The sequence below is a fragment of the Ceratotherium simum genome, chromosome 1 (assembly GCF_057802395.1).
Source record: "Ceratotherium simum simum isolate JZ-2026a chromosome 1, ASM5780239v1, whole genome shotgun sequence".
NCBI classification, from domain to species: domain Eukaryota; kingdom Metazoa; phylum Chordata; class Mammalia; order Perissodactyla; family Rhinocerotidae; genus Ceratotherium; species Ceratotherium simum.
Genome location: NC_141900.1, coordinates 66,645,605 through 66,667,016, shown reverse-complemented (window position 1 = coordinate 66,667,016; position 21,412 = coordinate 66,645,605). Strand labels below are relative to the sequence as shown.

Sequence of the window (21,412 nt, the reverse complement as noted above, 5' to 3'; positions counted from 1 at the left end):
CTGGTCTCAGACTGTGACTTGAGCTGAGAGTTTAAAGACATGAACTTGTCATTTTCTTTCTACGAGTGCTGAAGTGCACCCAGAAGAATCTATCCTACACCACTGTCCTTACAGACATCGTAACTGCCATGATGATCAAGTGCAGCAACCACTTGGGCAATCCCTTGCTTCAGTTAGTATGTCATCACAATCAACTACAGATGATAGTTTGATTAACTGTAAAGCCCTCATCTGATTTTCCACTGGGGAGGAGCTCAGCCAAAGGGCATGACAATGCAATTGTCAAATTCTCTGTGTGTCTATCTCCTGGGACCATTACAATACCAATTCTGTATCAGTCAGCATCCAATTAAGAGACAGAAATCAAACAATATTTTGAACATGGAAGGTTAAATATAAAGAATTATTACTTATAACAGGGAATTGGAGTGATAAGGAGATGGCTAGTAAGGAGCAGAGAGAATTCTAAAGAATATAGGAAAATCAGATATAGGGATCATTTACTGCTCTTTGGGCTGAGATAGACCCTTGTTGAAGAAATCCAATGACTGTGGCTTATTTGATGTCAGAGAAGTTCACTGAGGGTACAAAGATGCCTAAGGGTGTGAGGGGAAGCTGTCTGTGGAGGGTGTTGTACTGGAGGTACTCCACTGTGAAGCCACTTGAGGGGGTTCCAGGGAAAGCTGTTCATAGGAGTTGCCTGCAAATTGCCTGAGAGGGTTCCTGGAGAAGTTACTCATGGGAGGTGCCACTGCTAGCCATGGGGCACTGCTGGAACTGGAAGCTGCAGAAGCCACATGTGCTGTAAGAGCCTGCCTAAGGAAACACACTAGGCTACCCAGGTAGAGAAATCTCTTCTTCCTCCAGCGTCCCTCCAGTGCCCTCTACTGACAAAGCTTAATTTCCTGACAGCTGGAAAGGGAGAAATATTTACAGGATCTCACTTTATTATCACAAAGCAGGCAATAAAGAGTTTTTTTGGACCCTTGAGGCAATAACTTGATAATTGGCTCAATAACCCAATTCCTTTAACTGGAAAAACCTCACAATGAGGATTGGATTTTACTGGGGCTCTGAAAAGTGTTGCAAATGGCCCCTTTGAGGAGCTGATAAAAACCATGGACTCTCCCTCTCAATAAATGCACATGTGTACATATGTGCACAGTCCTGCAGATGATTCAGTGTATATCCTTGAACCCAAATTAAGAACCCCTGCGTTAGACCAATGACAATTTTCCGGGTTCAATTTAGTGATCATTCTCAACTTTATTTGAATGTACAATAGCAAATGTAATATCCCCAAACTTAACTAAACTATATTTGCTTTTAGCAACAAAGATAAACATTTATAAACATTTGAGAAATGTAGGCAGTAGTGTTAGATAGTTCTAACTTTGGGGGAAGGAAACTGGGGAAAGATCTCTGGGCAGAGACAGGCTGAATGCCACAGGAAGGGCAAGCAGTTGTGAAACAACTGCAAGACTGTTATTGGGATTTGGACTTGGATAGTTGTATATAGAAGGAATGGGGTATCTATTATGACCTGCTATGCTGTGGTAAGGTAAGTTATGGTAGCTGGCCTCCAATATGAGATGGTCCTTACCTCCTGGTATTCATGCTTGTAGGTATTCTCCTCCCACATTGACTCAGGGTTGGTCCTTGTGACCAACAGAGCACCATGCAGGTGACAGTATATGATTTCCGAGACTAAGTAATGAAAGGCATTGTTGCTTCAGCCTTAGTCTCTTGGATCCCTCATTTTGGGGAATCCAGCTGCCATGTTGTGAGGATACTCAAGCAGTCCTGTGGAGAGATACACATGGGAAGGAACTGAGACTTCACACCAATAACCAGCCCAACTTGCCAGCCTGAGTGAGGCACCTGGGAAGTAGATCCTCCTGTCCGAATGAGGCCTTCAGATAGCTGAAGGCCAGCTGAAATCTTGACTGCAATTTCACAAGAGATTCAAACCAGAACCACCAGCCAAGCTGCTCCCCGAATTCCGAGCCACAGTTTTTGGGTAATTTGTTTTGTAGCAATAGACAACGAATACATACATTTAGGTCAAAATTCTCTAAAGAGTGAAAAATATAAGGGATTTGCCCCTCCTCCCACTCTGGTCACCTAAAGGAGAGGTCGGTGAGAGGCTATTTAGCTACAGTTTTCTCCAAGTATTATCATAAGTAAGTCACTAGATTGAATCATCAGAGAAATCAGAGACTTCTGTCCTAGCCAAATGGTCACTCTAAGTACTGACTAGACATGTAGTTTCTGAAAAGCAGGAAATCCGAGGCTAAACCAGCTTATGAAGATTTCTATTAATACAGAAAGTAATAGAAATACCGATGTGTCTTTATGAAGACTATTCTAGGAAAATCACAATGTGTCTAAATGCTCATTGTGGTCACCATAATTGATGAGGGATATACAAACTAGTGTGTCCAAAGGTGAGTAAGTATTCTGAGTGATCTGGAAATTATTCTTGAGGATGATTGAAGGATCTGGGGCTGTTCAGTCTGGAGAAGATGTAGAGAGCATTTAATAGCTATCCGTTGGAAGGGCTGGCATGTGAAATAAGAGTAAACATCTTGTGGATTGATCAAGAGGAGACAAGTGGCCTAATGACAAATTACAGGAATGCATATTTTAATTCGCTTATAACAACCATGGCTGTTTAACAACAGGTCATGCTGTAGTGAAAACTATGGTGTTTCCACTTTCTGGAATGGTTTAAGCAAAAGTTGGCTGATTGCCCTTCAGAGATGTGGCAAGAGTGATTCTGGCAGTACTTGGAAAACTTTTGTAGATAAGCTCTAAGATGTCCCTGAAAGCCTTTTCTTCCTGAATGTGTCTTGTTATGCATGAATATCTTTAAATAAGAAAGTCCAGTGTAGTGGGAAGAGTGTGCATTACAGAGAAACTAGAACTCTATTTCGAAGTTACTAGCTGTGTGACTTTGGGCAAGACAGCTAGCCTGTCCGAGCTTCACTGTCCTTACTACCTCTCAGGGCTGTTCTGAAAATTCATTAGATGACACATCACTCAAATCACGCATTTGGCATTTAACACGTGTGGTTTTCTTCCTTCCATTTTCTAAAATATGGTTTAGAATCAAACATCTGGGACCAATTAAGATTTTGAAAGTGCAGTGTTGAAACGAGCTACTTTTCCTAGGCTTCAAGTGTAGGATTTCATTTGTTTTTAAACAATAAACTTGATTAAGATTTGATTAGATGCTTTGTGCACAGCATCTTAAAAAAAAAAATACAACTTTGGTGTAAGTAGGAATAGAAGGAATCAGAAACCAGATGGCCAACATCATCTTTGAAATTCGCAACTGCAAGATCATCACTTAACTAACGTCTTTCCTCCTAAAAGAGTTATCGGAAAAACAAAAACAAGAAAGCAAAACAAAACATTGCAAACTCTATTACTCAACATCATAAAGTATTTTACCTTCCCGGAAAGTATTCCAAATTTCAGTAAGAAAAGCTCAGTAACAAGCACTTTATTTTCTTTGAATTTTTAAAAGACACTGGAATCTCACAGAATGAGTCAATATATCCTTTTCTAGCCGTCCTCCTTCCCAACCGAAAGATGAAAAGAATTGGAAGTAAATAAACATCGCGCAAATACTGGAAATCAATTTTTATTATTTACAAATAATTTTCTTTAAATTTGTCTTACTTTGTTAACAAAGAAAGCTACCCCATGGGTAGAAATCAGAAACCTGAATTACTGAACTAGCTACCAAGATTATGTGTACTGAATCGTTAATATTGTTCAAGTAGATTCAGTCTTAACAATCACAAATCCTTTATTATCTATTAGCATGTACTCTTAAGCATTCTCATTAGAGGCTGTCTTTAAACTGAAATGTAACTGAAATGTGCAATTGTTCTTTCACATTTCCGTTTCTTATCTGCAACATGTACAACATAAACAGGCAGCTCAACGCTCATGGCAGCCTCTAAGTAACTGCTATCTTGAATCTCCTTAATGCTAATTATTTTTCCTACCCCAAATTCCAAGTCAAACACCATCAGTATTCTGGGAACCACCTTTTCACACACTGTTCTGTACATATATATACATAATTTAACAAAAATGAAAAAAATGAAATCATATTTACATACAGTGTTTTTATTGTGCCCAAGTTCAACAGCATCAAAGCATTTTTAGGTACTTAATTTAGGTGGCTGTAAATTAAAAAATAATCATTTTTATCAGATACTATATCATCTTTTTACCCATATACTTCAACCCCATGAATGTTCATTACATTTTTAAATGTTTTCGTCCATGCTAGTGAACCTTTGATAGACTCTGCCTTAAATAGTGCTTATCACAGTGAAATGCACATTCTGTCTTAATATTAATAATTATTAATGTGTCTCATTAATAATGTACATTTGACACTGCCAAGTGAGATGACCTCATTACTCTAGAGGATTCCTGGAAGTCTGAGTCACAAGCATAAGTGACAAGAGCTGCAGGGTTGGGTGGTGGTGGTGTGGTGACTTCCCGGCTTAAACAGCAACTGGACAGCTTCGGGCAGACAGCTTAGGACTTACACGGCGGCACAATGACGCCATAAAGGATCCAGCCTCTTTCAATTCTGCTCTGCCATCCGTGGAATGGAGGCCTTTGCTCTCCTGTTTATTGCTACGTGACTGAACTGTAGCTGCTGTACCTCTGGCATCATGTTCCTCCAGGAAGAAAGACAGGTGGAAGGCAAGGAAGAGCTCTGGTCTGCAGAACATGTCCATCTAAAAGCTTTCCTGGAAGCCCCAGTAGCAACTTCAACTTTCATCTTATTGGCTAGAAATGTGTCAAATGGCTGCTCCTAGATGCAAGGGAGTCTGAAAAAGTATTTTTAGCTAGAATTAAGGTTCCATTAGGATGACTAGATACTAGGTAGAAAAGACCACGGTCTGCTGGGTCATAGCAACCTGTCCTCATTCCACAAGGAGAAATAAAGAGGCCTTGACTCTTATTTCAGAAGAGCATTGAGAGGGTATGGCTAAGACATGGCAGGTGTCCCACCACAAAGAATGAGGTGAAGAAGGAGAGGGTGTAAGGGATCCTGCTGCATTAGCTATTGAGAGGAAGAATTTCCCCTTGGTCACTAAGGCAGTGGTATCTAACCTTCACTAACCCTTCTGAAGCTGAGAGAGAAAGCCACCGGCTCCCCAGAGTCCCCTCTATTATCTGCTTGCATTCTCCTGTAAGGAGAAGCCTGGAGCTGTGAAAATGCACATCTAATAAACTTTAATTTACCGTACTGACTCCTAAACCCGTGCAGAAAATGGAGAATAAGTCAGCTTTTGGCAGTGGACTTAACCTCTGCATTCCTATGTCTAAGCCATAAATAGAAAAATAACACTGCCGTCCCTCTTCATCTCCCACTGGACACACAGTAGGGGCTCAGTAAACACCTGTCAACTTTTGCGACGACGAAGAGGCAAGAGATGAAAATTAACACTTCTTTGAGAGAATGCGACATGCCAGAACTGTGCCAGAAGGTTTACACACATAGCTCATTTTCTCCTCAGCACGCAGTTAGCTAGGCATTAGCCTCCCTACTTAGAGAAATACACTGAGGCTCAGAAAGTTAGCTAGGGTCACACGGAAAGCAGAGGTAGACTCCAGGTGTAACCGTGTGTCTTTGCTCTTCACGCAGTGGCACCCCACGGTCTCTCCTCCGCCAAAGCTCCTGGCACCGTACTTTGCAGACAGTCGACACAAGAAATTTTGACAAGTTTGATTCAGCATTAGGAAGGACACTAACTTTCGCAAAGACAACTCATAGGACGGAGGAACACTTCGCAGATCTTCAGGGTGTGGTAAAAAATACGCTATACTAATGCCAGCTAAGCTAGGGGTGAGGCCTGAGGGCGGCTGGGGGCGGGGCCGAGCGAGGAGTCAGGCCTAGAAGGCTCCGACGCTCCCGAGCGGCGTCTGGCCACCCGGAACTCGGCCCTAGGTGTCCCAGGGTGGCCGGCAGCAGCGGGGCAGGGAGGGCAGCGCGCCGGGGCGGGCCGCGTATGACGCACTTCCGCCCGGCGCCTTCCGGCTTAAAGGGGACGCAGACCTCCCTCAACAACAACAACAAAACCAGCGCGGTTGGGGCCGGCTCTTCGGCTGTGGTCCCCGCCCTCCTGCCACCTGCCGTTGCCAGGGCCCCGCCCGGCCCTGCGCCGCGCTGCCTTGCCTTGTCCTGCCCCAGGGGTCAGGCGGAGAGCGGGCCGCGCCCCTCGGCCAACTTTTCCCGCAGCCGCCGCTCCGCCTCGCGAGACCCAGGGCCAGGCTGAGGAGCAGGAAGGGAGCGGCTGCCGCAGAAGACTCTCGGCCGAACTGTGCGGCCAGTGGCCTTGCCCGGGCGCTACGGCGGCGGTGGCGGGCCCCACGGCCTTCTCTCAGGTACCCCTGCCCCAGCTGGCAGCCCTGAGTGGCCGGGCCCGCCTGGCGGGGCCGTGGCCTAGGGGCCTTGTTGCGTTTCAGCTTTGGGGTCGCGGCGGGGGCGGGGCAGTGACTTGGGCCGTCGCGCCCTCACCCCTCCCTGCTTTCTCATCGCTTTCTGTCTCTCCCCCCGGCTTCTCTCCGCAGTCCGGAGCCCGGCGGAGCCCGGACCTGGCGGGGAAAGCTGCACCCACGGCCGGGCCCCCAGACCCCGCCGCCGCCACTGTCCATCATCCTTGGTACCGGCAATGGCCTTCGTATCGCCCGATGCACTTGTGACTGACGTGGACACGGAATATTAAGAACCTACTTGCTTTGGTCCCCATCCCAGTGGCGCCGGCAGTAACCACCTAGGCTCATTTGAGCTTAACTGCTGCTCCTCTCGACTCTGTTCGACTTGGGGAGCACCATGGACCAAAGTGGGATGGAGATTCCGGTGACCCTCATCATTAAAGCACCGAATCAGAAATACAGTGACCAGACTATTAGCTGCTTCTTGAACTGGACCGTGGGGAAACTAAAAACGCATCTATCTAACGTGTACCCTAGCAAACCAGTAAGTGTCTAAAAGCTGGGCGCAGCTGCTCTGGCCAGCGGCTTTTCATGCCCCGTACTCCCTTCTCCCTGCTCAACCCCTTCCCTCTTGAATCAAATAGGTCTCTTTTGGTAGACTGCAAAGTATTTTGAGTTCTGAGGTTGTGTGTGTGTCTCTTGAGTGTCCCAACCATCATTAATAGCTTCCTGATGAAGTTCAGTTAATTAGTAAGAGTACACAGAAATATCAAGGGACGTAAGAATTGACAGGCTTAAAAAAGGACCGTTTTCCTTGGACTTCAAGTCATTAACCTAATATGGGTATGACAGATACATCCTTTAAAAAAAAAGAAGCACTACAACTTATATTAAAGCTTTTATTGCTGATTAGACTAAAATCCCTTTTTACCTTCAACACCTGCCCCAGAAATTTGCACACTGTTGAAGAGCAATTTTTTTTCTTGGAAATAAGTATGTGACTCCTATAAAAATTATACTTTTCAAGACTAGTATATATGTTTTAAAAAGCAAAGAGTTCTAAGTTTTAGATTCACTTTCTTGTGCCCCTCTCTTTCTCATTTTTCTCCTGTACAGGACACACAGAAATTTCATTAATTTAGAGGAGAACAGTCCTTTCACCGCTGTCTCCCCCCATTTGGTGCATCTTTTTATTCCTTTTATGTGGTCATTTGTAAATCAGTGTGGCGGTGTTTTCCATTCTGAATCATATCTGGATATTGCAAAGATAGGAAAGTACAGACAGACAGTATAGCACCATCTGTCCCCAAAGTTAGATTTGGAAGGATGTAGTTGATAATTAAGATGTCTTGGAGTAATTTAGAAAAGTGTAATATCATGTAGAGTTTATGAAAGTGAGGCATTCACATTCTCCATTGTATAAAATTTTCATTCTTGAATTAGTGTTCAGTGATTACTAAATTTTTGTTTAATTAACAGAGAGGCTTGGATTTTAGGGTGGGAAATATTTTTGGCATCAGGTAAATTTAAGCCGACAGCAAGAATCTGTTGCAAGGCAACTCTGCTTTCTAGGCTTTATTTAACACTTATTTTATGCACATAAGTAAGGAAGGCACTTGATCTATATTAAGATATTAATGAATTAGGACCGAGTGTTAGAGTATTAAGTTTAGTTATGCGTTTAGACTTCTAGAATAGGGCAGTTATTGCAAAAATGGGAGGTTTAGAAAAACAACTCTTGGCATTAGCTATGTTTTGTCAGTATTTTGTGACACAAATATTTTTAGTAGGGGAAATAAAAAGCCCGAGATATTTAAGTACTTGGAACCAACTAGTTGGAACTTTCATATTTATTCAAATCTTTTGTTTGAAAGTTAAGATTTACACAGGGGATAATAATTTGTTTTAAAAATTTCTGCTTTACAAAAGATTTCCTTTTGCATATGATTCATTTTACATCTTTTTGAAGTAGAAACTAGCTTTTCAAAATAATCAGAATTGAAAGCAGAGACTTCCATAGTACGGTTTGTAACATAGCCCAAATACCATTCCTAAGTACATTCTTGGGCATATATCTAAGTCTGCCCAGGTATGTACAGTCATGCACCACATAACGGTCAGTGATGGTCAGTGGTTTCAGTCAGTGATGGACCGCATATACGACGGTGGTGCCATAAGATTAATACCATGTAGTCTATACCATCTAGTTTTGTGTATTGTGTAAGTACACTCTATGATGTTTGCACATTGAGGAAATTGCCTCGTGACACAGTTCTCAGAACGTATCCCCGTCGTTAAACCACACGTGACTACTTAAGTGAGGATCTTTATATTATGTGATTAAACCAAAAGAGACTTGGTTTGCACTGTGATAGACCAAGAGTTTCACTTTTCTGAAACTTCTTTTTTAAAAAGTATCTAAGAGGAGTGTGAAACCCGTTTACCTTCTCTGCACCCAGGAAAAGCCTGCTTTTGGCAGGAGCTCTGCCCTGATAGTGCTAATCTCCAGTGGAGGGCTGTCAGTGCCCACGTGGATCAGTCAGCTGCTCGAGGGCAGATAAGTTGCAAACTTCCCTACACCTCGCCTTCCTAACCTGCCTGCTTCTTATACACAAAGGAGACGCTTTTGGAGGCTGTATCAAATAATATGCAGCCTATTAATGACCTAACCTTGTGACAAACCTGACTTTTTTTCTCCTGCAGCAAGTCTTCTCCAAGTGAACTGTAATATCTGAAGCTTATTTCTAGGTTAATGAGAGTGGGTGCACCTTGGGGTGGGGTACATGTGTTTATTTTCATTGAACATCACTGAAAACTTTGTATGTATGGTTATTAGATGTGACAGGCTTACATCCTAACTTATCATGTGAGAATTGATTTGAAGTATTATAGTTGTTGAACAGACCAACTGTTTAATGATACCCCAAAGCCATAGGTAGTCCTTAACATAGGTACTGGTGTCCTAAAAGTTTACTTAGTAAGCTTGTTATTTAGAACAGAGAACATTTTGCAATATAAGCTGTATTATATTATTAATATATTATAAAGGAAGTTGAGGTTCTTTATGACCACCCACAATGACTGCCTAAGGTAGATTCTGTGTTTAAGTGTCTCAAGTGCTGTTTGACGTTTAACAGAGATCATTTCTTATGCCTGATTCCTTGCACATCTGCCTGGTGGAGGTGAGTGGACTTGGAAGCAGAGTAGGGTTCCAGTGCCTTGTACAAGCAGGTGTCCCCCAGTAAGAAGTAGAAAAGTTGATGGCTCTGGTCAGCGCTGCCCTGATTGGGTCTGGTGTGTCAGGGATAGGTGGAGGGCCTTGGTCCCTGTGGGCAGTGGCTTCTAGGAAAATAAATGGGAGGTGCTGGAGGGAGAAGAATGGAGATTTGAAGTTGTCCTTTTAGAGTCTCTACAAGGATAGGTCCTGTGTCCACATACTGTTAACGGAATTCTGGCTAAACTCTGCAATGGTGTAAAATCACAAGATTCTAGCTTTATAGTCAGGTATTGACTTGACCAAATACAGATGTTCTCTGTGTGGGTATTTTAAGTACAACTCCCTCTCCCTCAATAAACCCACAACAACCCCCCCCTGCCCAAGCATACTTCTTGGGCTTCATTTGTTTATTTATTTAGGATTTTATTGACCTGGCATTTGAATGTCTGTGCTAAGCATGAAAGTGATGATAAAGAGTCCTTTGCTCTTAGGAAGCTCAGGTCTAGTGGGGGATATAGACATGTAAGTAAATAACTGTAATATTATGTGACTAGTGTTATACAAGAGGGATGTACTGAGTGCTGTAGGGGCACAGGGAGGGAATGGTCAGCTCTGGAGTTGGTTAAGGGAATGCGTAGCCGTTTTAAGAAAAGATTCACAGGGACATTTTTCTTAAGAGTTGATAACAGTTTTTTTTTTTTTTGTGAGGGAGATAAGCCCTGAGCTAACATCTGAGCTAATCCTCCTCTTTTTTTTTTGCTGAGGAAGACCGGCTCTGAGCTAACATCTATTGCCAATCCTCCTCCTTTTTTTTTCCCCCAAAGCCCCAGTAGATAGTTGTATGTCATAGTTGCACATCCTTCTAGTTGCTGTATGTGGGACGCGGCCTCAGCATGGCCGGAGAAGCGGTGCATCGGTGTGCGCCTGGGATTCGAACCCCGGGCCGCCAGTAGCAGAGCGCGAGCACTTAACCGCTAAGCCACCGGGCCAGCCCAGATAACAGTTTTAAGCAGACGAGATGATAGCTTCTTTTTTTTTTTTAATTATTCTTTCAGAGTTAATGTTGCACTGATGATTCTAAATGCTTTTTATTACTATATTACTTAGTACTTATATAGTACTACATAAAAAGATTATAGATCCATAATGGGCTATGAAGGGAAAGGTGTTTTCCAGTTAGGAAGTAAGGAAGTTGCCATAATTATGCAGAAGTTTACAAAGTCATCGTTAAAAACCTCACATGTGGATTTGAGCTCTTTTGGAGTTTTGTTTAACTTGGAATGGTGTTGTTGATAATTGGTTTAGGACTAGGTTTAGGAACTGGGAAGTGCACCAGTTCGTGTTGATAGTGTATATTTATAATTGTGAATCATATTCTAATATGACATTTGTCATCACTTCACGACTTTAGATTTTCATATCCTGAAATTGGCCTGTAATGTGAAATATTTATTCTGAAAAGTAGGTAATTGCTACTAGGGGGTGAAGATAACTGTCAAGAAGTCCACTTTTACTTGAGTAGTTTCAGACTTTGATCTAGTTTAGACTTATTTACAAGAGATGTAAATATCAAAATAGTTGAACTTAATGGACTATCCTAGAGAAAACTTAAAAAATAAGAATCTCTAAATCTAATTAAGCACCTTTCTCATTATCTTCTCTTTCTTACTATCTGTTCTCATACACAAACAATAACTAAGATGGACCTGGCTTACCTGGAATTCAGTTTTGAAGGCAAGCCTTTCTGGGGCTTGTGTGCCTTGGCTCCCCAATTTTCAATCTTCGGGTCAAAATGCCTGTTGAACATGTCCCTCGATTCTAGGTAGACTTCCTCTGTCTTGGTGCTTCATACTGTTAAGCTGAAGCAGCCAATTGCATTACTTAGGTCTTCTAGCTCTCCTGCTCAGCTAGGGAGGTTGTGCTGCTCTTTCAAATTGTTCCTTTGCTCTGAGATTCCGTTAGAATTAAAGAAAACAGGAATAGAACCAGTTGTATAGGTTCTATTCTGAGACTGTAACATTCCATAACCAAATTGCCTACAGTTCAGATGGAAGTCTTACTTTCATTGTCAGTGGAAATAGCTTGTATAATATAATTTGAGGTTTATATCTCTCATTTTTGTAATTCCCTGTTACCTTACTTAGGCAGGTCATTTTTAAAACTTGCTTGCTTAACTACCTCAGAACTGTTGATTTAAAGGGGCTATAATCCATACACATAAGTAATTTTTGTTTTATAAGACTATAGTCTTATAAAATTTTAGTACTACATACATTTAAGAGGGTTTCATGTCACCTAGCAGTTTAGTTCAAAATTTTAAAACTCCTTTTGAACAAAGGGTATTATTGAGTGTGAAGGTTGATGAAAAGTTAAAAGTTTTGAATGAATGCTGACTAAAGTTTGTTTTAACTCCTTTGAAGCCTTTTCCTAATGTCTTTTTTGGAAAATAACAGTACTATGAAGGTAATGTTTTGTTTAATCATGCATCAATGCTTTTTAAAATACGACTTTTCTAGAACTTTACGTTTATCTCCTTTGCATGATAAATGCTGATTTGGTGGTCTCAAATGCTTTTATTTAACTGTCATATTTGGTGCTCTGATTTAAAACTGCCATTTACTAAATCGTTGCCATGTATACCAGGCATTCTACTAAGCACTTTATATGTTTTATCTCATTTATTCCTCATAGACACCTTATGATGTAAGTTTTATTATTAGGTTTATTTTATAGATGGGGAAACTGTGGCTTTGTGGTTTTTTGCTCAAGGTCGTAGAACTCTAAGTAGTAGAATCGGAATTTGAACCCATGTTGGTCTTACTCGCAAGCCTCAGCTCTTAGCCATTACAATTCTCATTACATATGATGGTTGTATATAATAAGGTGAAAAAAGGCATTTAGGGCCTTGGCCATCTCAGTTATATACTTGCAAATTAAAAACAAGTAAGTGAATTTAAAAGAGGTATATGTGTTTAGATGGTTTGTCATCTAAAGGCTACAGATGAATGGATAACATAGCCTTAATACTGTTCTAATGCATGTCAGCTTAGTGTGTGGTTATTTCTGTTTATTTTGATAAGTTATAGGGAAAATATGGGAACACAGTATCTTAAGACCTCAGAGCACATTGCTTTGCCCTATCTTCACATCCCTGCTTATTTGTGTGAACCATAGCAGACGTGTGTTTTGGCAGTCTCTGTTGTACGTATACCTAATTTGTGAATGGCCTGTGAGTGGAAACAGCTAATCAGGGAATATCCCTTTGGAGTTCAAGAGAAAATTATTCTTTAAGCTTGTTTTGCTTACTGTTGTTGCAAGGAGTTAAGAGTTAGAGGCAGTGTGGGTGAACTATGCTTCCATTTACAGTGTTTCTGAATTTCCTGGGGCTTTAGATGGGTGAATTTGGTGAGATTGGAAGGGAGATGATATGTTGCAGTACAAATTCACAGAATTCATTTCCCACAGAGACGATATTTTGTGCACCTCCTGGGAACTAGCTCTTTAAAACAATCTGATACTTGTTTTTTTGTTTTGTTTTGTTTTTCCTCCCCAAAGCCCCAGTACATAGTTGTAAGTCCTTCTAGTTCTTCTTTGTGAGCCGCCACCACAACATGGCTACTGACAGACTGAGTGGTGTGGGTCTGTGCCCGGGAACCAAACCTGGGCTGCCGAAGCAGAGCTCACTGAACTTCAACCACGAGGCCACCAGGCCTGGCTGCTTTTGGCTGGGAAAGCTTCACCCTGAGCTAATTCACATCTGTTGCCAGTCTTCCTCTCTTTTTGTTTTTCGTTTTTGCTCCCTGAGGGCCCAGTACATAGTTGTATATTCTAGTTGTAGGTCCTTGTTGTAGGTCCTTGTAGTTCTTCTATGTGAGCCACCGCCACGGCTTGGCTACTGACAGACTGAGTGGTGTCGTTCCGCGCCAGGGAACCAAACCTGGGCTGCCGAAGCGGAGTGCGCTGAACTTGACCCACTAGGCCATCAGGGCTGGCTCCTGTTTGACACTTGTGACTGAACTATATGTAAATACTGGTATGCTAATAGTTACTACCTTTGAAGGACTTGGGTATAGTTCTTTGAACTAACGTGTAAGTTAAAGATTGCTTTTACTGTATTTGTTTATGTTGAAGTTGGATATATTAAGAACATGATTTTTTAGGCCATACATAATTATGAAAGACCCATTTAGTCTTTCACATAAAAAATTTAATCTTTTGATACCAACTAGATGACTTTCTAGAAATATAGAAGTATTGTTGACTTTGTAAACTCATCTGTCAGACTCTTGTGAATATTTTAAATTCATTAGGGATGCATAGTATTTTATCTGTTTTTGATATCTAAACATTAAAAAGTCATACACTTTAGATAATAATATATGTAAACCTTTTAGGAAGAAAAAAAATCTTTCCCTGTTTGGGATTTATTTTTGCATATTGTACTAGCAGGTGAGTTTTCCTCACCTTGGTCCTTGGTTTTTAGCAATGTCTGTTAAGTGGTAGCAGTTTTTTGGGCCAGCTGGTTAAGCAGCTTTTTACTTGGAGTGGCATAGTTCTGTCTGTGGGCTACTCAGAGTACCATCAGGATGTTTCCAACGTAGTAATTTAGCTGCCTCTGCCATGCTGTCTAGGGTAGAGGAGCAGTGGAGGTGGTGAAAGTGTGTAGTAAACCTATAGGGCTTGCTGACTACTGGGTGTAGGGTGTGAGCAACAGGAAAAGTGGTGGTGGTGTTAACAGTCAAGTATATTTATATGTTAATCTGTGTGGCTGATATCTTAACAATAGAAGCTTTTAATTGACAATTTAATTAATACTTTGTTTTAGATTTACCAATACTGAGTCTTCTGAATTCTTATATTTAAAGGGTACCATGTAGTGTTTTACTAAGAGAAAAATGAACTTTTATTATGTTAAGCTGCTGAGATCTTGGAATGTGTTATAGCAGCTAGCATTACTTACCCTAACTAATACAGAAATGGGTTTTCAGTCAAGGTAAAAGATACTGTCATTAGCAGGTCTGCATAAATAAAATTGTGTCACTTTTACAAGTTAAATTGGATTTGAATTGAGATCTCAATCTGTATTTTTCCTGATACTGTAGCTTATAATTCAAATAACTGGTTGAAAATTCAGTCAGTTGATTATTGTGTTGTTTGTTATTTTGTCTAACCACTGGTTTTTCAGATATTTAAATTACATTCATTGATAGTTAAACTGAAGAGTTAATTTTTTTAGTGACAGAAAATTTTCAAATCTTCTTAATTCAGGCACGTGAAAATTTATTTTTCTCTGTTTTCAGCCACAGTAAAATTAAAGAATTCCTTTTCCTTTTAAAACTTCTGATTATCTGAAGGCATCTGAATATTCAATTTAAAGCAACAGTTTCTTTTTATTGAGATATAATTCACATACTAAAAAATTTGCCCTTTAACTTATACAACTCAGTGGTTTTTAGTAGTTCCCAATTTGTGCAGTCATTACCAGTCTAATTCTGGAACATTTTCATCATTCCAAAAACGAACTCCATACCCACTAGTAGTCACTCCCCATTCTCTGTTCCCCCAGTCCTTGGTAACTGCTTCTACTTTCTGTCTCTATGGATTTGCCTATTCTGGAAATTTCATATAAATGGAATTGTAGTGTATGTGACCTTTTGTGTCTGGCTACTTTCACTTAGCATAATGTTTATAAGGTTCATCCATGTTATATAGCATGTGTCAGTTTTTCATTACTTTTTATGGCGGGATAAGATTCCATTGTATGTATATATCACATTATATATCACATTTTGTTTCATTAATTGATAAACATTTGAATTGTTTCCACTTTTTGGTATTATGAATAACACTGCTACAAACATTCTTGTACAAGTTTTTGCGTGGACATATGTTTTCAGTTCTCTTTGATATATACATAGGAATGGAATTGGGTATACATTGAGTCATAGGGTAACTATGTTTAACTTTCTGAGGAGCTGCCAAAAGAGGCTGTTTCATTTTACATTCCCACCAGCAGTGTATGAAGGTTCCAGTTTCTTCACATCCTTGTCCATACTTGTTTTTGCTTCATATATTTTGACGTGCCCATGCGATTTGTAGTAGTACTGTATTCTGCTTTTTTGAAAATTGATGTTCCCTTGCTATGGAAAGATAAAAGTTTATTTGAAGTTGACTACTAATTTAGAGAAAAGTTAATACTGAGATATTAACACATGATTGCTCCTTCATAGTAATCTGCTAATATTGGTACCATTTGCAGAGATGAACCAGGTGAATTTAGCACCAGTGAGTGTTTTAAATTAGTATTGTGACTCCTAGACTAAATATTTCATTTCCATTCTTAATGATTACATGTAAAATAACTGATAGAATGAACTTCAAATGAGTTGTGTCTTCCAAATCTGTGTAAACACTTTTGGATTCATAATACTTCATTTAACAACTTGGCATTTAGCATCTACTCTGTCAGGCACAGTGCTAGGCTCTGGGAACAAAGTGATGAACTAGACAGACATGGACCCTTTCTTCTTGGCACTCATATTCCACTTAAGGAAACAAACGTGAACATAACTGCAGATTGTGGTTTGTGTTATGAAGGAAACAAAAAGAGTACGTGAAAGGGAATACTCTAAGTTTGTAAATCAGGGAAACCTCTCTGAGGAGGTCATTTTAAAGCTAAGACCTAAAAGATGATTAAGAGATAGCTCTACAAGAGCTAGGAGAGAATAGAGTGTCTGAGTTGGGAAAGAGCTTGGTGTATTTGGGGATCTAAGTGAATGCCAGTTTGGCTGATGAGTGAGGAGGAAAGAATACGATCAGAGGAGATTGGAGAAAGAGAAACCGGATCTGCTGGGACTGTCTGGCTATGGTAAGAAATGAGAATTAAATCCAGTGTGGTGGGAATCCATCAGAGAGTGACAGGGTTGATTTACATTTTTAAAAGATTATTCCAGCTGCTGACTGTAGAATGGAAGTATGAAGCTATTGCAGGAGCTCAGGCAAGAGATTATGGTTTAGATTAGGGTAATGGCAGTGAAGATGGAAAGAAATGGACTGATCTGAAATGGACTTTTGGAGATAGAGTCTGTTGGATCTGCTGATGGTTAAATATGGGAGGCAAGGTGAGAGAAAGAAAAATTGAGGATAATGCCCAGATTTTTGCCTTAAACAACTGGTGGCAGATTGTTATGGGATAAGGAAGAACTAGGAGGAAGGATTTGGGGAATTGGGAGTTGAGAACCATTGTAGGTTTTTTGACTTTGAGTTGCCTATTAAGACATCTGAAGGGGCCAGCCCTGTGACGTAGTGGTTGAATCTGGTGCACTCCACTTCAGCGGCCCAGGTTTGTGGGTTTGGATCCCGGGCGTGGACCTGCACCACTTGTCAAGCCATGCTGTGGCAGTGACCCACATACAAAATAGAGAAAGATTGGTACAGGTGTTAGCTCAGGGCTAATCCTCCTCAAGCAAAAATAGAGGAAGATTGGTAACAGATGTTAGCTCAGAGCGAATCTGCCTCGCCAAAAAAAAAAAAAAAAAAGACATCTGAAGGTGTCAAATGCCTACTAAGCAGTTGGATATGTGGATCTGGGTCTGAGGGAGAGAGAGATCTTGGATGGGGAGACAAATTTGCAACTAATCTGAAGAACCCTAGCTTTCAGAATTGGATGGAAAATTTAGCAAAGGACCCTCGAGGGACAATGACCAGTGATATGAAATATTATTACACATAGCTCTTTTTTTTTTTTTTTTTTTGGTGAGGAAGATTAGCCCTGAGCTGACATCTGTGCCAATCTTCCTCTACTTTATATGGGATGCCACGACAGCATGGCTTGACAAGTGGTGGGTCAGCGTGCACCCAGGATCTGAACCTGCAAACCCTGGGCCACTGAAGTGGCACTCACGCTCTTAAGTGCTGTGCCACCGGACTGGCCCCTATGCATGCCTGTTAATGGGGTTTCTAAACCTCGATCCCTCTTCCAGAGGTACAAATGGTAAAGGCTGTGGTCTTTTCTTCTTGCAAATGTTGGAACCTTCTACTGGGTGCTGTTGGGTCTTTTCCTCATCCTGCTGAGGGACTTGCGTAGCCATTGCCCAACCTTTCTGTTCAGTGGGTATAGGCTTTAAAGATGTAGGACTTGGGGATAAGGGAAGACCAGTATTTGGGCTTCTGGTATGCTATTTCAGTCAGCTATGTTTTGGGCTAAATAGGTTACATGCTATTAAGTTTAAAAGCTTAGTGATTATTTATATGTATTTCTCAAACTGAGACTCATAGTTTTGGGACTAAGAGTTCTCAAAATCTTTAATTTTGGGTTTTTATCTTGATATAAAAATTATTGTTATAGATAATCTGAATGATCACTTTATAGCTGACTCTCATGAGTTTTCAATACCTGTGTTTTTAACTAAGTGGTCATCCTAAATGTGTTTAACTTGTATGGCAGAATTTTTCAAGCATGGGCTTCTGGAATATGTGAAGTCTCTCTTTGACTGACAGTGATCTGTATTGTTTCTGTGAAAAAAATGGTTTTAAACCTGTCTACTAAAGAATTATGGGAGTAAACTAAGTTCGATTGCCAGTGCACTTTATATATTTTTTAATTAGTAGTCCAAAATAATGAGTTTTCTAGCATATTTTTGCTTCCCATCTTGTTTAGAAGTGATACTTGTGATAAAGTATATGATTAATTCCATTACCATTACAGCTTAGTAAAATAGAGATAACCCATGCAGAAAGCAGATAATATATAGATTTCTTACATTGAGAAGTAGTTGGTCAACACTTATTTCACACTACCATGCAATACATCCTTTCACTAGACATCTGAAGTTAATTATGTTTTGGATATGGACTTCTTTTTACCAACATCAAAATATTTTTCTCTCTGTGTTGAGAAGGTAAAAGTAATTAAAAGCTTTCCTTGTGTTATTTATGAATGTGATTTTAAACTGAGGCTTCAAAGTTGTTCTAATGTGGATTAGGGCTTTCTTTTTTAGTTCTTAAAAGTGATAGTCATTGCAACTTTAAACAAACCTATTTAGCAGTGTCCTAATTATGTTCTTATGCATAATGAACATACATAGTCTGCTGTTAGATGTACAACTTTTTGATACTTTTACATAATCTCTCATTAGATCCTCATGAAACTGCATGATGTCAGAGGAGCAGATATTAGAAATTAGCATCAAATGCTCATTGAATATTTACTAGGTGTTGTACTCTAAGAGGTTTATGTGCATTTTCATTGTTGTGAAAATTCAGCCCTGTGAAATAGGTACTATTATTGCCCTCATTTTACAGATGAGAAAACTGAGGCACAGAGTAGTGGTAGTGGGATCTTGTAGAAGTTTCTTAACATTTCTTCACCTATCTCTGCCATATTCTTCTATAAGTCTAACTCGTCTGCATAAGATTGCACTGCTTATTAGCTGCTCAAGGACATTGCTCTTGAAATTCTCTCTTTTTCTCTCCTGCATCATTAATTTTTTCCTTCTACTGGATTATTCCTGTTGGCGTACAGACATGTTATTTCTCACTTCTTAAAAAAACAAAACAAAACAGTAAAACAAACAAGACCCTCTCTTGATTCTACTTCCCTTCTAGCTGTTGCTCTATTTCTTTCCCTGTCTTTAGTGCAAAACTCCTTATATGTTGTATGTATTTACTATGTCTAACCATACTCTTCTCCTTTCCTCTTGAATCCATTCCAATTAAGTTTTTACCCTACTGCAGGATCGCTAGCGATTTTCATGTTGCAGGATACTGTGGGGGAATGCAGAAATAAACAGAAGAGTATAAAGGAAGGACACTATGAGTAATAACAAAAGGCTGGAAACACTCAAATATCTAGTAATGAACTGTAATACTGCTATATAATGGAGCATTATGCTTCTGTCAAAAAGAATGGGGAAGACTTCTTGATATTGCTAAGGAGTAATCTCCAGGGTATATTAAGTGAGAAAACAAGGTACAAAAGAGTAAGTATAGTGTACCACTTTATGTGAGGAAAGAAGGGAAATACAAGTATGTTTGTATTCAGATTTGTTATGTTGTTAAAAAGAAATGATGGAAGGGTAATTCGAAATTATAGAGGGGGAGGGGACAGGGACAGAAACTAAACCTTTTTGAATGTACCTTGTCCTATAATTTTTACTTTGTTGCCACGTATATTATATATAATTAAAAAAAATTAAATAGAAAAAAGTAACTCCTAAATGTTAACACACAATTTAACAGTATCAGAGTAGTGACATAGCTACAAGGGTAATTATTCCGAGTAATTTTGAAACAGTATTTTGACTGTATATCCCTAGTAGGATACATCAAAGGACAGAAAAAAGCCACAAGAAATCTTAAACTTCATTCAATATTGTTATTATTATTTTGAGATTATATATAGTAGGATAAAGCATATAAGTACATTTGCTAATGGCATTTGTTTGTTAGTGTCATTAACAAGCAAGATTTTCAGGCTGAGAGAAGATACAAATAAAATAAGTAAAAACTGTATACTATTTAATTTAAATCAGAAATAGCAGTATGAACTCAGGGTTTAGGTTTCTCTTTCTAAAAAGTACATGTTTTCGGGACCGGCCCAGTGGCGTAGAGGGTAAGTGCACGCGCCTCACTGAGGCGGCCCGGGGTTCGCAGGTTCGGATCCCGGGCGTGCACCCGTGCACCGCTTGTCAAGCCCTGCTGTGGTGGCATCCCATATAAAGTAGAGGAAGATGGGCACGGATGTTAGCCCAGGGCCAGTCTTCCTCGGCAAAAAGAGGAGGATTGGCATCGGATGTTAGCTCAGGGCTAATCTGCCTCACGAAATAAATAAATAAATAAAAGTACATATTTTCCTCAATGAAAAATTTTAGAAATAATGACAAGTAACAGTAAGCACTCTTAGATCCCAGATTTTGGTCTTTAGATACCATTTCTCATTAAAAAGAATCAAGGCTCTTGGGGCAATGGCTGATTCCAGGTCTGGGACAGGAAGATAAACCTTGGCCCGTGCCTGAAAACAAGGAAGCTATTAGAGACTACAGAGGTCATGTCAAAATGGCACAGGAGCCAACGTGAAGGGGTTCCTGCTGGCTGAAGATGGTGCAATTTGAGGATAAAAGAAAAAAAAAAAAGATGGCACTACATTGAAAAAGATAAAATTCCACAAGCTTATAATGGTACTTAAACCAAAACTTATTGGTCATTTCTGGAGGCTGCTTGGGCACTCATTCTGAAAACTCATAAAGGGAATGAATTGAGCATCTTTGCTGCCTTTCTTGTATAGACTAGGTAACCAAATAGTTGATGAGGTAAAGTTCTTCTAGAAGAATCATAGTTAATAAATACAGAACGCATTATAGCACTAGAAAATAATCCTTTTCCACCCCTAATGAAATAATGGATCTAGGCAATTAATAAAGTGAATAATTGGTGGGGAACTTTCTAAGGGGTGAATCAAGCTGACAGCATTTGAACCCACTGATCCATCTTAACATTACTAAAAGGAGATCAACCAGTCCACATGTGCTGATAATGATGTGATGCAACAGAAAATACACAGCATTATTATGAAATTCTCTTGTCAAACAAAAAAGAACCTGAATCTAATCAACCTTCTAGATCTAACTGCGTTATACAGGGACTATGTAGGACATGCCGTACAATACCAGGAGGACACCAGTCGGCTGAATCCACACTGCGACGTGTTTTTTTCAACAAATA

At 40.0% G+C, this 21,412-nt stretch overlaps 1 protein-coding gene across 2 annotated transcripts in view; it reads left to right on the top strand.

The window, feature by feature from the left end:
• Positions 1-6,246: 6,246 nt before the first annotated feature.
• Positions 6,247-21,412, top strand: part of HERPUD2 (HERPUD family member 2) — a 42,284-nt gene continuing 27,118 nt past the window's right edge. The window contains exons 1-2 of one of the 2 annotated variants that reach the window (XM_087429506.1): positions 6,247-6,423; positions 6,610-7,018. In XM_087429506.1, coding sequence (XP_087285632.1) covers positions 6,872-7,018 — 147 coding nt within the window. In that variant the 5' untranslated portion in view covers positions 6,247-6,423; positions 6,610-6,871. The remainder of the gene's footprint in view (positions 6,424-6,609; positions 7,019-21,412) is intronic. The other variant, XM_004418831.3, reaches the window with a different exon arrangement.